We start from the raw sequence: 17,249 nt of genomic DNA on the forward strand, positions 1-17,249 counted from the left end.
GGGTAAGAAGGGAGAAAGCAAGGACTACCTGAAATTGGAGAAGCCAATGTTCATACCGCTGGGGTGTAAACTACCCAAGCGAAATATGAGGTGCTGTTCCTCCAATTTGCGGTGGGCCTCACTCTGGCACTGGAGGAGGCCCAGGACAGAAAGGTCGGATTCGAAATGGGAGGGGGAGTTGAAGTGCTGAGCCACCGGGAGATCAGGTTGGTTATTGCAATCTGAATGTAGGTGTTGTGCGACGCGATCGCCAAGCCTGCACTTGGTCTCACTGAGGTTGATCATACGCTGAATAATCCAACCAGAATTTTGTTTGGAAGTGGAAAGAAATAATAGAAATTGCATTCATTGCAACGTGTAAAAGGAGATGAGATACTGTATTGTAATTTTGCTGCATGCCATTGTGGTATATATCATGTCTTGATTGGGGAATATGTTTAGTTTGTGACTTTATTTGAAGCAGAAATGCTTCATGAATGCTTGATTGCCCATAATTCTGACTGGTAACTACGTACTTCGTCCGAGCACATTATTGTACTTGTCATGCAAGCTGTCTTAAATGGCCACCTAAACTGTCATTTGGCAACCTAAAAAGCTGCCTAGGTTGCCTGACTGGCAACAGGGGAAAAAAGTTAAGCGAGAGCCCCGAGTAGGTGATTTTTCGGATCAAGACCCTACAGACTGTGAGTCAGGCCAGTTTTCCTTTCCCCTCCCTAACTCTCAGTGTGAAGAAGGGTCTTGACCTGAAATGTCACATATCCTTTTCTCCAGAAATGTTGCCTGACCCACTGAATTACTCCAGCATTTTGTGTCTATCTTTGGTATAAAGCAGCATCTGCAGTTCTTTGTTTCTAAATTTGTTTCTCTAAGCTGTGCAGTATTCAAGGCATTGTTGGTCCCTTCTATTAATGACGTGTATCAAGCTACCTCCCCATGTAGACTTCTAGACCTAAAGCGAATCTTAATCCATCTTCCCTCCAATGGAGATTTGACCAGGTCGACATCTCCAAACTTTAACAGTTTCATTCCCATTGCTACACGAGAGGATTATTGTTATTTTTTTATTTTAAAATGTTATCATTAAAAAAAATTCAATTTTGCCCGAGTGCAAATTTCAACCAGTTTGAAATTATCGTCAGTTAGGCTTTAGTTTAGTTTAGAGATACAGTGCAGAAACAGGCCCTTCGGCTCACTGGGTCCACGCCGACCAGCGATCCCCGCACATTAACACCACCCTACGCCCACTAGGGACAATTTTTTACATTTACCAAATCAATTCACCTACAACCCTGTACGTCTTTGGAGTGTGGGAGGAAACCGATGATCTCGGAGAAAACCCATGCAGGTCACAGGGAGAACGTACAAACCCCGTACAGACAGCACCCGTGGTCAGGATCGAACCAAGCTCTTTGGCGCTGTATTCGCTGTAAGGCAGCAACTCTACCGTTGCGCCACCGTGACTGCCATTAGATTTGTGTTTAATCAGGTTGTAATAAGAAACCTTTTCTTCCAAGGCAGTCCCTCAAGATTGAGGATGAATTGTTTCCATGAAGAGAAAAACAAATTAATTGAAGGAGCAAATACAACCAAAAATTGCATAAGGAAGAATGTGAAGGTAAGTGCAACTTGTTAATGACTATTACAGACAGTTCTTTGAGCTTAGATTATGTCACAAGCAGTTTTCAGTTGAGTTTTGATTTTCAGTGGAGGAGACCTAGCTTTCTGCAGCATACAATACCTTCTGTTGGTCAAGAGTCCCCCCCTTAAGCAAATGATGTCTTGCTCTAATCTTTATTAAATCGTTAGATGAGTATACCCATCATCTTTGGAGATGCTGCCTGACCCGCTGAGTTACTGCAGCACTTTGTGTCCTTGTAGACTCTTCTTCAGGTTTACCTTAAAATATCCTTCCAATTTTTCGAGGTAGGTATAATAGTGAACTGAATGCAAACTTGATTCATCAAACAAGGGCGCAGCTTTTTTATCAATTCATTCATTTCGCGGGGGGGAGGTGGAGGGTGGGGAAACGTGAGACGTTTGGGTGGTGGGAGAAATGGGACCAAGTAGAAACTATTTAGGATCAAGGCAATTTAAGATGATGGCTCATGCGTTGGCATTAGGGAGGTAGTCTCATCTATCTATATCTATATACCTATAAAAGTCTCATCTCGTGTATGTGTGTGCGTGTATGTTTTGTATCTTCCTCAAAATGCTACGCGTTAGCGCTTAAATATTTACATATTCTAACTCACATTTTTCCCGTCCCCACCGTACTCGGGTTCACTTAAGATTTCATCCTATATTTCAAAAGTTATTGATGATTAAAGTTTAAAAAAAAGGCAAAAACCGCTTCTCACAGAGAGCCCTTTTCCAGCAGCTTCCAGTGATAATGTCACAATGCCACCTCACAGATATCCAATCGACATCACAATGGGACGTTGCCAACGGTAACTGCAGCTTCTCACAGAGAGCCTTTTTACAGCAGCTTCCAGTGATTATGTCATAATGCCAATCACAGTGCACCAAACACAATGAGCACTCAAGCTGCCGAGTGCCACAATGACATCACAATTGGATGTTGCCAACGGTAACCGCAGCATCTCACCGAGAGCCTTTTTCCAGGAGCTTCGAGAAGGGGCTGCTCCTCAAGTTCTGGTTGCATTTTAGTCCCACAATCCTGGTGTTTAGACACAAGGCAGGGAGTGGGGAGGGCTGATTGGGGGGGGGGGGGTTGTTCTCCCTGTCGGTTTGCTCCTGGGCCTGCCAAGATGCCCATTCGCGGGTCCAGGCAGCGGGCGGTCGATGGTCACACCAGAGTCGGCTGCCTGCCCCTCTTTCGAGCCTACGTCCGTGCTCGCGTGCCCCTGGAGAGGGAACACACAGTGTCCAATGTGATGCTGGAGGCCTTCTGTGAAAGCTGGTCGCCGCGGGGAGAGGAGATTGCTGCACACTGTCATCGAGGGAGAGAGAGAGAGGGAGGGACAGAGACACCACCTTACTCACCGTTGTTCCGTTTACATTCCTATAAAATTGCCTTCAGATTTGAGGTTATATTTCACAAGTTATTGATATTTAAACGTTTAAAAAAGCCCACTTTGCGAAGAATAACTGCGACTCTGCTGTGAGTTTTCTGGCAGCTTCCAGCTATGACGTCCCATTGGCATCTCACAGTCCTCCGATCACAATGGGATCTCATTTACATACGCTGCCGTGAACTTTCCCTAACCCAACAATGACATCACAATGGGATCTCAGCTTCCACCAGGGTAGGGAAAAGGAGAGGGAGGGAGACGCCCATACTAATCAAGAACATATCAATGTCCGCTTTAAAAATGAATGAATAAATGAATGAATACGTTTATTGGCCAAATACCCAATGACGTGGCCTCCACAGCCATCTGTGGCAATGAATCCCTCAGATTTGCCTCCCTCTGGCTAAATAAATTCCTCCTCATTTCCATTCTAACATCCTTTTATTCTGAGGCTAGGCCCTCTGCTCCCAGACTCTCCCACTACTGGAAGCATTGTCTCTACATCTACTCTATCTAGGCTCTTCATTATTTTGTAGATTGCAATGAGATTCCCTGCCTCCCCCATCGGAATTGGGATGGTAGTTGGCTGGAAGAAGAGGCAAAAAATATTCTTTGGGATATACTTCTGTCTACCTGTGAAGATGCACATAGTCTTTTTATTTGGAGGAAGCTGTACTGGAGAGTCAAAATATATTGAGTTACTTGTACATTTTCTCTTTAAAAGACGTATACCTTCATCGGTGATGAAGGATCAGTGGCGCAGCGGTAGAGTTGCTTCCTGACAGCACCAAAGACCAGGGTTCCATCCTGACTAAGTTGCTGTCTGTACAGAGTTTGTATGTTCTCCCTGTGACCACATGGGCTTTCTCCGGGTGCTCTGATTTCCTCACACATTCCAAATGAATTCTCATTCCAATGACGTGCAGGTTTGTAGGTCAATTGGCTTCCGTAAATTATCCCCAGTGAGTTGGATAGAACCAGTGTAAGGTTGGCGTGGACTCGGTGGGCCGAAGGGCCTGTTTCCATGATACATCTCTAAATTAGACTAAATCTGTTCAGATAGAGCATTGCATGCACTAACACACCTTTCCCTTGAGAATTCATTTGGCAAGCTAATTCTCTGATTTTCCTTTAATGATGAGTTGCACTTTAGTCATTTCAGCCTGTCTTGAAATTTACCTAATCTAAACTTACCATGGTCTTGTATATTCCCATGTATCTTCTAGATAGACACAAAATGTAACTCAGCGAGACAGGCAACATCTATGGAGAGAAGGAATAGGTGACATTTTGGGTCGAGATCCTTTTTCAGACTGATGTCATGGGTGAGGGAGATACATAGATAAGGAAGTGTAAGGTGTGAAAGCAGGACAGAGGGGTTGGAGATCAAGGAAAATGTACACTAGATCATTGTGAGCTGGGAGAAGGTAACAACAAAGCAAACAGTCGGAGACAATCTGACTGGTCGGAGAATTGGGAAGGGAAGGGTTGGAAAGCAATGGTTACTTGAAATTAGAGATGTCAAAGTTCATACCGCTGGTGTGTAAGCTGCCCAAGCAAAATATGAGGTGCTGTTCCTCCAATTTACACTGGGCCTCACTCTGACAATGAGGAGGCCCAGGTCGGTGTGGGAATGGAAGGGGGAGTTAGTTTTTAGCAACTGGGAGATCAGATAGGTTTAGGTGTACTGAATAGAGGTGTTCAGCGAAACGATCGTCGAGCCTGTGCTTAGTCTCGTCGGTATATAGGAGTCCACACCTGGAACAGCGGATACAGCAGATGAGGGAAGTGGAGGAAGTGCAAGTGAACCTCTGCCTCGCCTGAAAAAACTAGGCGGGGTCCTTGGACGGAGTCGAGGGGGTAGGTGTAGGTGAGAATGTACAAACTTTGCACTGACTGCAAATTAGCCAGGATCAAACCTGGGTGTCTGGTGCCGTTAGGCAGCGACTCTACTGTTGCACCATTTTGCCACCCATGTATCCTACTTGTTTAGTTCCTGCTTGTATCCTTTGACAACCTTCCTCACTATCCTCAATTCCACCAATTTTTATGTCGCCTACAAACTTCCTCATCAATGCACCTGTTTTTTTTTTTGTCCAAGCAAATAATGAGCAAGCCATGAAGATGATTTTGATGGAATAATGTCAGATATCAGAGGGTTAAGACTTGAAATATGCAGCAATTTATAATAAAAATGTAGTATAAATAAACTGCAGATTCTGGTTTATATCAAAAATCGACACAAAATGTTGGAGTAACTCAGCAGGTCAGGCAGCATTTTAGAGAAAATAGGTGATGTTTTGGGTTGGGACCATCAGACTTTTATATATGATTCAGCAATTTAAGATGTTCAGCAATTTATGATACCGTAATAACTTTTATTGTGTGAAACTTTGACCAAAATCAGCACTTCTATTTCTTTCAAAATCCATGTGGTTCAGCATGATTATGGATTGATAATTGTATTTTATTTCTTAGCCAACAAGAACTCTTGTCATGACAAGCATGCCTTCTGAGTAAGTACTAAGCTATATTTGAATTTAAATTAAAATTTTTATATTCAAAAGTAATATTGTGTGCAATTTATTGTGTGCAGTTCAGGTTGCTCCATTACAGGAATAATGTGGCGGCTTTGGAGAGGATCCAGAGGAACTAGAATGCTGCCTAGATTAAGGGTATTAGCTGTAAGGTGATGGAGAACAAACTATGGTTGTTTTCTCTGGAGCCTGTGAGGCTGAAGGAAGAACTGGTAGAAGTATATAAAATTATAGAGATATAGATATTCAGTCCCTTTTTTCCATGGTGGAAATGTCAAAGACCAGAGGGCCTAGCTTTGTGAGAGGGCCAAAGTTTAAAGGAGATATGTTTAGAGATATTAGAGAGTAGACGGGCTCTTCGGCCCACCGATTCCTCTCTGACCAACAATTACCTGTACACTAGTTCTATCCTGCACACTATAGACAATTTACCAAAGCCAATTAACTTACAAACCTACACATCTTTGGGATGTGGGAGGAAACCGGGGCACCCGGAGAAAACCCACGCGATCACAGGGAGAATGTACAAACTCCATACAGACAGCACCCACAATCAGGATTGAACCCGTGTCTCTGGCACTTTAAGTGCAGTCTACAGTTGCACCATGAAAGATTTCAGAGGGACCTGAGATGCAACCCTTTCCAACTCAAATACCACCAATATTTAATATCATCTGCAAACTTATTAATCATGCCACCTACGTTCTCATCCGCATTGTCATAGTTAGTCATATAGCACGGAAACAGGATTTTCAGCCCAACTTGTCCTTGCCGACCAAGATGCCCCAACCATATCCCTCAAAACTTTTCCTATCATTCCTAAGATACAAACTTCTGGAGTAACTAAGTGGGTCATGCGGCATCTCTGGAGAATATGGATAGGCGACGTTTCGTGTTAGAGCCCTTCTTCGTCTATCTTTGGTATAAAACAGCATCAGTATGTCTTTGTTTTTATATCTGTTTCTATATTCTGCACTGTTCTCTTCAGAGTTGTTCTCTAATGACAGTTTAGTCTCAAGTAAGATATTGGGAATGTGTTGATAATATCTGACTTCAATGTCTAATTATTTGTGAAAAAGAGCAACTTTGTTTGATATTCCATGATCCGTGCTATAAAAATGTGTTACTATAATTACATTAGCGTGCTGCACACTTCAGACATTTCAAATTCAACAAAATACACTAAAAAGGCATTATTTTGTGATGTGTCGGTATGAATTTACAAACAGCAACCTTATTTTGTTCATTGATAGCAATTAGCTTTGTGACACAACTTCCCTGTTAACAGCATTTAACATTATTATGTTAAGGGAACAAATCATGCAGAATATGTCTGCACTTGTCAGATGTTTCTTCGTATGACACTCCTGTCTCAAACAAATGAAACAATTATTCAAGACAAATTTACTTGGAAGGGGAACCTATTTGCACAGTTTAATTTTGGCCTTTTTGCTTTATCTACATTGTGTAAAAAATTGACATTGCAAAAACTACTCTGCGTTCTTGAACTCCAATGGGTCTGTGAAATCTGCTTTTAAAATTTTATAGCATCTTAAAGATCTCGAAGGATAGATGGGAAAAGTATTTGATGAATACACATAACTGTTCTATTAATACAAGACATAATTTAATTCAATTCAAATTATTACATAGACTATATTATTCAAAAACGAGGTTGAATACATTTTATCCAAACGTCTCTCCCAGATGCGATAAATGTTTGTTTCAAAACGCTAATATAACACATTCATTTGTAGGATGTACAAAGTTGAATAAATTTTGGAGTGATATATTTGATATATTTACAAAGCTCTTCAAGTCAAGAATAGAACCCAAAATGGAATGGATTATATTTGGAATAATAGGAGAAGATACCAATTTAAATAAAGACCAAAATGTTTTTTTTAATTATGGGTTAATAATTGGAAAGAAATTGATACTTAAATTTTGGAAAAATACAACCATACCAACTGTTAAAATGTGGATTAGGAATATGATGGACATAGCACTCCTTGAAGAAATGAGACTCCGACTAATAGATAAATATGACCAATTCTTAAGGAGTTGGTCACCTTTCATCGACTTTTTGGAATCATGTGATGCAGCGGTACCATAAGGATTGCTGATTTCAGTTCATGACGTGGATAGATCTACATCTCCGAATATAGATTTGAAAATTTCTCTTTTAAGGGGCCTTCTCTTCTATTTCTACTTTCCACCTTATCTTTTTTATTTTATTTTTTTATTTTTATTTTTTATATACACACTTCACATTTTTCTACTCTCTACCATCTATTTTTCCACTCTTTCCCCTTTCTATTGTTTTCTTTTTCTTGTCTTGCTTACTTTCTTCTCATAACATAAAACTAGAGGTTGTACATAGAATGGATTACGGTATGACATAGTTGGCACCTAAAATTAGGTGCCACTGTATTGTTTTGTATTGTATTAACTTCTAATAAAATAAACAAAAACAAAAAAACAAAAAAACAAAAAATTTTTATAGCACAACTTTGTGAAAGTATTGTTGAAACTGTTTTGTATGTTGCATTATAAAGACACAAAACGCTGGAGTAACTCAGCGAGTCAGGAAGCTTCTCTGGAAAACATGGATAGGTGATGTTTCTGGTCAGGGCCTTCTTCAGTCTGAATAGTACGGGCCCTTCAGTATGAAGAAGAGTCTTGACTCAAAACGTCGCCTATCTGTTCTCCGGAGATGCTGCCTGAACTGCTGCGTTACTCCTGCTTTTTTTTTTTGTCAACCTGCATCTGCAGTGCCTGTGTCTACATTGTGTGTTGACTTCAACAGGAATCAGAGCATTATAATTCAAATAGTGAAACGGTTTGGTGGCTTTCAGTTCTCGGACAACGTATGTGAAACAACAACCCATGTCGTAGCAGGGCATACCCGACGCACATTGAATGTCTTGTTTGGAATCGCCAGAGGCTGCTGGATTTTGTCCTTCAACTGGGTAGGTTAACCTTGCAGAATAATTACCTGTAAAGTTCACCATGGTGTCCATCCATACAGAAAGGACAAATACATGACTGAGAAAACAAATATTCTGAATTATTATTCCCAGGGTAGGGGAATGTTGGGATAGTCCCTGCCTCAATTACCTCCTCTGGCAGCTTGTTCCATACTCCCACCACCCTTTGTGTGAAAAGGTTACACCTCCGATTCCTATAAAATATTTCCCCCTTCACCTTAAACCTATGTCCTCTGGTCCTCAATTCACCTACTCTGGGCAAGAGACTCAGAGTACTTGGATTGACTTGCCAAATGCACACCTCTCACTTGCCATAGTTAAATTCCACCTGCCATTCCATTGCCCATGCAATAGATAAATCTACCCGATCTATCCCTCTCATGATTTTATACAACTCCATAAGATCATCCCTCATCCCCCGGCGCTCCAAGGAATAGAGTATTATTCCTTGGGGTGACCTTATGTAAAATCATGTAGTGCATAGACATGGCAATAAGGCAACTCATATTTGTTACAGATTTTTTTCTCTGCTGTTTTCCAGATTCTTTGGTCTTTGGAGCAAGGATGTTGGGCTCCTGAAGAATCATTTGAACTATCAACTCAGTTTCCTGCAGCTACTGTAAGTCAGTAATTTTTGTTGACAGCCTTTGTTTATTTTTTGAATATTGGTACACAGCACAGAAACAAGCCCTTTGGCCCACTCGTCTACACGGAAAGGGTTTACAGCGAAGCGACTTCCATTTGCCTGCGTTTGGCCCATATCTCTCTTAAACATTCCTGTCCATGCACTTATTTACCGTTTAGGACATGTAAAACATACTCATCTCTCTCACTTCCTCTGGCAGCTCGTTCTATAAATGCACCACCCTCTGCGTGAAGAAATTGGCGCTCAGATCTCTTATCTTTCCCCTCTTAAACCTATGCCCTTTGGTTCTGGACTCCCCTACACTGCGAAAAGGACTGTGACTATTGCCTTTTCCATACCGCATGATTTTATATACCTCGATGGTTACCCTTCAGCCTCCTGCACTCCAGGGAAAAGTGTTTCAGCTTATCCAGCCTCTCCTTCTGACTCAAACCCTTGAGTCTGGGTAACATCTGAGTGGATCCTTTCTGCACCTTTTCCAACAATGACATCCTTCCTTTCGCAGGGTAACCAGAACTACACACCAGACTCAATGTCTCATCACTGTATTGTACAGCTGTAACATGATGTCCCAATTTCTGCACTCAATACCCTGACTAATGAAGGCAAGCATGCCAAGCATCATCTTTGCCACCCTGTCTGCCTATGTTCCTACTTTCAAGGATCTGTGTACCTGTACTCCTCAGATAGACAGTGCTGGAGTAACTCAGTGGGTCAGGCAGCATCTCGAGAAAAAGGATGAGTCCGGACCCTTGTTCAAACTGAAGAAGGTTTCAGACACTTATCTAGTCCCAACCTGAACGTCACCCATCCTTTTACTCCAGAGATGCTGCCTGACCCACTGAGTTACTCCAACACTTTGTGTCTATCTTTGGTACAAACCAGCGTCTCCAGTTATTTATTTCTACATTCTACCTATATCCCTTGGTGTCTTTGGCCTATGACACTTTCCAGGGCCCTACCATGTACTGTATAAGTACTTGGATTGACTTGCCAAATGCACACCTCTCACTTGCCATAGTTAAATTCCACCTGCCATTCCATTGCCCACTCTCCCGCTGACCCATACCTTTTTGTAAACTTCGATAGCCTTCGTCACTGGTCACAATGCCACCAATTTTGGTGTTATCCGTAAATTTACCAACTATATGATTTACATAGTCATCCAAATCGTAATGTAGATGATGGGCAACTCTGAACCCACGCAGATCCCTGTGGTACTCCCCTGATCTCAGAGCTCTAATGAGAGAAACGTCCCTCTACTACCACCCTATGACTCCTTCCACCAAGCCAATATTGAATCCAGTCTGAGGAAGGGTTTCGGCCCGAAACGTTGCCTATTTCCTTCGCTCCATGGATGCTGCCTCACCCGCTGAGTTTTTCTAGCATTTTTGTCTACCTTTGATTTTTCAGCATCTGCAGTTCCTTCTTAAACATTGAATCCAGTCGGCTCACAGCCTTTGATCCCATGCAATTTTATCACAGACTGGTTTGGCAACTTGAACGGCCATTAATGAAGGAGATTACAAAGAAGAGGGGGAATCTGCCCAGTCCATCAAGGGTACTGGCCTTCCCACCATTCAAGGGATCCAGCATCGTCAGAGAACCACGCCATCCTAACCACACTCATTTCACTCCTGCCATTGGGAAGAAAATGCAGGAGCTTGAAAACTGTAACCAGCTCCAGGTTCAGAAGCAGCTTCTTCCCAACAACCATTAGGCTCTTGAATACTTCAACCACCAACTAAACTTCAAACTAGGAACTGTCTCAGTTGCACTAGGGACTTCGGGCTTATGTTTTGTTTTGCACTAATATTGATTTTTAAAATATATTTAACTTTTTTTTGTTTGCCTATTAGAAATCAAGGACATGTCTCACCCTGGTCATTCCCATTTCAGGCAAGAAGTACAGAAGTGTGAAAAGACACACCTCTAGATTCAGGGACAGTTTCTTCCCAGCTGTTATCAGGCAACTGAACCTACCTATGACCAACTAGAAAGCAGTCCTGACCTCCAACTACCTCGTTGGAGACCTTCGAACTATCTTTAATTGGACTTTATTGAACTTTATTTTGCACTAAACGTGCCCTTTATCCTGTATCTGTACACTGTGAACAGCTTGATTGTCATCATGTATAGTCTTTGTGCTGGCTGGATAGCACGCAACAAAAAAGCTTTTTACTGTACCTCGGTACACGTGGCAATAATAAACAAAACTGAAAAAGATTGGCACAATGCTGGTGTAACTGAATTGGACAAACAGCATCGCTGGAAAGAATGAATGGGTGACATTTCGAGTCGAGACCTTTCTTCAGACAGAGTTAGGTGAGAGGGAGAGAGATATGGAAGGATAAGGTGTGGAAACGAATGATCAAAGGGGACGAAGTTCAAGGAAAAAATAGAATAGATCATTGTTAGCTGAGGGAAAGGTAACAACAAGGCATCCAATCAGTAAAATTAAATCAATGAAACTAGTTGGAGAACCAGGATGGGGGAGGGATGTAAAGAGAGGGAAAGCAAGGGTTACTTGATTAGAGAAGTCAATATTCAAACCACTGAGTTGTGAGCAACTCAAGCGAAATATGAGATGCTATTCCTCCAATTTGCATTGGGCCTCAGGTCAGAATGGGAGGAGGAGTAAAAGTGATTAACTAGATCAAGTAGGCCGAAGCGGACTGAGCAGAGGTGTTTAGCGAGCCTGCGCTTAGTCTTGCCGATATATAGGAGTCCACACCTGGAACAGGAGTACAGTAGATGAGAATGGAGGAGGTGTAAGTGAACCTCTGCCTCACCTGAATGGACATCGGGGTCCTTGGATAGAGTCGATGGATGAGGTATAGGGACAGGTGTTGCATCTCTTGTGGTTCTACCGCTGCGCCACCATGCCACCCTCTTTTCTCCTTCCCCTGAAAAACGATGGCAATCAAGTCATGCAAATTCTAACATGAATTTTATGCAATCTGAGGCAAGAAGCCAGCACGTTTGAATCCAATGCTTGTCAGGAATTAAAACCGTACCGTAACGTTTGGAACAGCTTGCACAAGCAATGATCATATTACGAAGCAGGTCTATTAGATCATCAGTAATATTCTCCCTGTGACCGTGTGGGTTTTCTCCAGGTGCTCCGGTTTCTTCCCACACCACAAAGACATACCGGATTGTAGGTTAATTGGCTTCTGTAAATTGTAAATAGTTCCTAGTGGTCAAAACAGAGGTAGCGGGTCTGTGCAGATTCAGTGGGCAATTGCATTGTGTTTCCACGCTGTATCTCTAAAGTCCAAAATGTAAACATTATCAATTATTCCAATAGTTTTAGCAATCTCTGAGCTCTTGATTATTAACAGCACCAGATGTTTAGAGATACAGCATGGAAACAGGCTCACCTAGTCCACGCCGACTATCGATCGCTTGTCCACTCTAGTTTCATATTATCCCACTTTCACATCCACTCCCTAAACATTATGGGCAATTTTAGAGGCCAATTAACCTATTCAGATGGGGAAGGAAACCACAGGAGAACGTGGAAAATTGACGCATACAGCACCCGAGGTCAGGATTGAACCTGCACATTGTTGGAATGTGGGAGGAAACTCCAGCAGGTCATTTCGCTCAGTGTCTGTGGCAATTCTGCTACCAAGGCCAAACTTTATCTGCCTGCATTTAAGTAATATCTGTCCGTTCCATGCATATTTATGCACGTACATATCCAAGTCTTCATCCCCTTCATCACCAGGAAAGGAAAAGAAAAACTAAAGTATGCGGATTTAGTGCAGTTCACCACATTGGACGATTACATTCTGCTTGGTAGAAAACTGATCATTTGCCCTGTACAGTCACCATCATAATCTAAGACCAAAGATGGACACAAAACGCTGGAGTAACTCAGCGGGCCAGGCAGCATCTCTGGAGAGAAGGAATGGGTGACGTTTCAGGTCGAGAAGAAACGTCATCATTCCTTCTCTCTAGAGATGCTGCCTGTCCTGCTGAATTACTCCAGCTTTTTGGTCTACGGTTTAAACGAGCATCTGCAGTTCCTTCCTTCACAAAGACCAACTGGATTCATGACTATTAGGTTTTACCAGAATGCTGCCTGGATTAGGAGGTATTTGCTACAAGGAGTGATTAGAGTAGTTTAGAAATACAGCGTGGAAACAGGCGCTTTGGCCCACCGAATCTGCGCCACACTTGGGAGGGAAAATTTACAGAAGCCAATTAACCGGAGATCCTTGAGAAAACTCATGCATGTTACAAGGAGAACGTACAAACTCCGTACAGACAGCATCCGAAGTCAGTATCAAACCCCGGTCTCTGGATTCAACCCGGGCCTCGGGTGCTGACTGCAGAGTTTGTATGCTCTCCCTGTGACTGCGTGGGTTTTCTCTGGATGTTCCAGTTTCCTCCCACATCCCAAAGACATCCAGATTTGTAGGTTAATTGGCTGAGGTAAAATTGCAAATTGTCTCTAGTGTGTAGGATAGAGCTTGTTTATGGGTGATTGCTGGTTGGCACAGACTTGGTGACCAAAAGGCCTGTTTCTGCGGTGTATCTCTAAAACGAAAACTGAATACTTTTTTATTTGCAAACAGGTATGTAGTGTTGAAAGGTTACTGAGCTGTTTGTGTGTGAGCCCCCTTATTCACGTGTTTCTGAGCTTTCATAAGTTCCAGGAGCAGAATTTGGCCAATCGGCCCATCAAATCTACTCCACCATTCAATCATGGCTGATCTATCCCTCTCAACCCCATTCTCATGCCATCGCCCCATAACCCCTGACAATCTGTCACTCCCTGCCTTAAAAATACCCAATGATTTGTCCTCCACAATGCCTGCGGCAATGAATTCCACAGATTCACCACCCTCTGACTTTGCACTGCTATCCATCGTCAGCGTGGCTTCACTCCTGGAAAACAGGTTCCAACTACAACAGGGAGAGTGCGACACCCATCTGCACTAAAGCTACCCACTGCCGAAATTAAAATCCTCGGCAAGTAGGACTGGCGAAAATTAATGCCCAGATTTGTCCCGTATTTTGCCATGGTTACATTCGAAGCAAACGTACAAACAAAATTTGCTAAGGCTTTGCCAAAATAATGTCTTTGGCAAAGATAATCTTACAGTTTCTCTATCCCGCACTTTATTTTAGACTTTAGAGATACAGCGTAAAAACAGGCCCCGGGGCCCACCAAGGCCACGTTGACCAGCGATCACCCCGTACACTAGCACTATCCTATACACGAGGGACAATTTACAGAAGCCAATTAACCTGCAAACCTCTTTGGAGCGTGGGAGAAACCCGGGTAAAATCCACACGGCCAAAGAGAGAGCATGCAAACTCCGTGCCGACTGCACCCATAGTCAGGATCAAACCCGGGTCTCTGGCACTGTAAGGCAGCAACTCTACTGCTGCACAACAGTGTCGCCCTGAATATTACATTACCTTACCGTTTCTCTATCCTACACACACTAAACCAGCTCTCCCACACTGTGATGGAAAACAATCCAAAGTTATTGTGTGACATAGCAAAGCGTAAGAATTACGTAAGAATTCTTCTTGTAATTGCAAAAGCAAGACATTCAGAGACAATTGTCATATTTCATCCACTTAGCTACATTTTGCAAAACAGTTCTGCATTTAGAATTGCAGGGAATAGAGGGATATTGAGCACGTGCAGGCAGATGTAATCAATTTTGGGCGGCACAGCGCCAGAGATTGGGTTCGATGCTGACTACAGGTGTCGTCTGTATGGAGTTTGTATGTTCTCCCTGTGACTGCATGGGTTTTCTCCGGGTGCTTTGGTTTTCTCCCACACCCCGAAGAAGTACAGGTTTGTTGGTGAATTGGTTTCGGTAAAATTGTAAATTGTCCAAGTGTGCAAGGATGGTGTTTGTGTGATCGTCGGTCGGCACGGACTAGGTGGGCCGGAGGGCCTATATCCACAATGTATCTCTAAAGTCTAAAAGCTTGGCATCATGTTCAGCACAAGCATTGTGGGTCGAAGGGCCCGTTCCTGTGCTGTACTGTTCTATATTCAAAGACCAGATCTTATCTAATGATCTGGATGAGGGAATTGAAGGCAATATCTCCAAGTTTGCGGATGACACTAAGCTGGAGGGCAGTGTTAGCTGTGAGGAGGATGCTAGGAGACTGCAAGGTGACTTGGATAGGCTGGGTGAGTGGGCAAATGTTTGGCAGATGCAGTATAATGTGGATAAATGTGAGGTTATCCATTTTGGTGGCAAAAACAGGAAAGCAGACTATTATCTAAATGGTGGCCGACTAGGAAAAGGGGAGATGCAGCGAGACCTGGGTGTCATGGTACACCAGTCATTGAAAGTAGGCATGCAGGTGCAGCAGGCAGTGAAGAAAGCGAATGGTATGTTAGCTTTCATAGCAAAAGGATTTGAGTATAGGAGCAGGGAGGTTCTACTGCAGTTGTACAGGGTCTTGGTGAGACCACACCTGGAGTATTGCGTACAGTTTTGGTCTCCAAATCTGAGGAAGGACATTATTGCCATAGAGGGAGTGCAGAGAAGGTTCACCAGACTGATTCCTGGGATGTCAGGACTGTCTTATGAAGAAAGACTGGATAGACTTGGTTTATACTCTCTAGAATTTAGGAGATTGAGAGGGGATCTTATAGAAACTTATAAAATTCTTAAGGGGTTGGACAGGCTAGATGCAGGAAGATTGCTCCCGATGTTGGGGAAGTCCAAGACAAGGGGTCACAGCTTAAGGATAAGGGGGAAATCCTTTAAAACCGAGATGAGAAGAACTTTTTTCACACAGAGAGTGGTGAATCTCTGGAACTCTCTGCCACAGAGGGTAGTCGAGGCCAGCTTATTGGGTATATTTAAGAGGGAGTTAGATGTGGCCCTTGTGGCTAAGGGGATCAGAGGGTATGGAGAGAAGGCAGGTACGGGATACTGAGTTGGATGATCAGCCATGATCATATTGAATGGCGGCAGGCTCGAAGGGCCGAATGGCCCACTCCTGCACCTAATTTCTATGTTTCTATGTTTCTATGCCTGCACCAAATCATGGCACCTTATGCCTCCATTCCCCGCATAACCATATGCTTATCCAAAAGTCTCTTAAATGCCACTATCATGACTAATATTACACAGCGGAGATTCTTAGTATTATTCTTTTCTTTTCTTGAGCAGATCTGCAGATTTGAGAGGCAGTCAACAAAAGAACCCTACCTGCAGGATTTATTTGTGAATCAGCCATTGATCTTCATTTCACCTCAAAGCAAGCCACCTGCTCCGGCACTAGAGAAGCTTGTGCTGTTATGTGGGGGACAGGTGTGCAAGACGCTCCGGAGAACTGGAATTTGTATCGGACAGTACAAGGGAAGGAGGCCTGCGGGGAACCAACACTTGTCTGAAAACTGGATCCTGGGTAAGTGTCTTGTATCTCTGGAAAGCCTGCAATGTGATATAGATCAGTGATAGATGACGAGAGGTGGTTGGGAAGAATAGTCCTCTTTATAATATTTCTCCTGTTATTATGCAAAGGTTAGCAGTGATGGTTCAGCACGTTCAACCTGGTTCCTCTCATATTTATTCTCCAGGTTCTACTATCTTCCCATTTGTTATCAGGCAACTGAACCATCCCACCAACAACCAGAAAGCAGTCCTGAGCTACTATCTATCTCACAGGAGACCCTTAGACTATCTTTAATAAAACTTTACTGTATTTTATGTAGTTTATAGATACAGCGCGAAAACAGTCCCTTCGGTCCACCAAGTCTGCGCCGAACAACTATTCCCCCCCCCCCCTACACTAGCACTATGCTGCACACTCGGGACAATTTACAATCTTTATCAAAGCCAATTAATCGATACACCTGCATGTGTTTAGAGTGTGGGAGGAAACCGGAGCACACGGACAAAAGCCACGCGGTCACAGGGCGAATGTACAAACTCCAAACAGACAGCACCCGTAGTCCAGATCTAACCCTTGTTTCTGGCGCTGTAAGGCAGCAATTCTGCCACTGCACCACCGTGCCGCCACTTGCACTAAACGTTATTCCCGTTACACT

At 43.1% G+C, this 17,249-nt stretch overlaps 1 protein-coding gene across 3 annotated transcripts in view; it reads left to right on the forward strand.

Moving 5' to 3' along the window:
- Positions 1-17,249, forward strand: part of mcph1 (microcephalin 1) — an 88,451-nt gene that overhangs the window by 59,758 nt on the left and 11,444 nt on the right. For 2 of the 3 annotated variants that reach the window (XM_033022292.1, XM_033022291.1), the window contains 5 exons: positions 1,515-1,615; positions 5,511-5,548; positions 8,379-8,541; positions 9,101-9,178; positions 16,369-16,606. In XM_033022292.1, coding sequence (XP_032878183.1) covers positions 1,515-1,615; positions 5,511-5,548; positions 8,379-8,541; positions 9,101-9,178; positions 16,369-16,606 — 618 coding nt within the window. Of the gene's footprint in view, positions 1-1,514; positions 1,616-5,510; positions 5,549-8,378; positions 8,542-9,100; positions 9,179-16,368; positions 16,607-17,249 lie in introns of those variants that run through there. The other variant, XR_004412284.1, reaches the window with a different exon arrangement.

This window comes from Amblyraja radiata, chromosome 6 (genome assembly GCF_010909765.2).
Source record: "Amblyraja radiata isolate CabotCenter1 chromosome 6, sAmbRad1.1.pri, whole genome shotgun sequence".
In the NCBI taxonomy this organism is placed as follows: Eukaryota; Metazoa; Chordata; class Chondrichthyes; order Rajiformes; family Rajidae; genus Amblyraja; species Amblyraja radiata.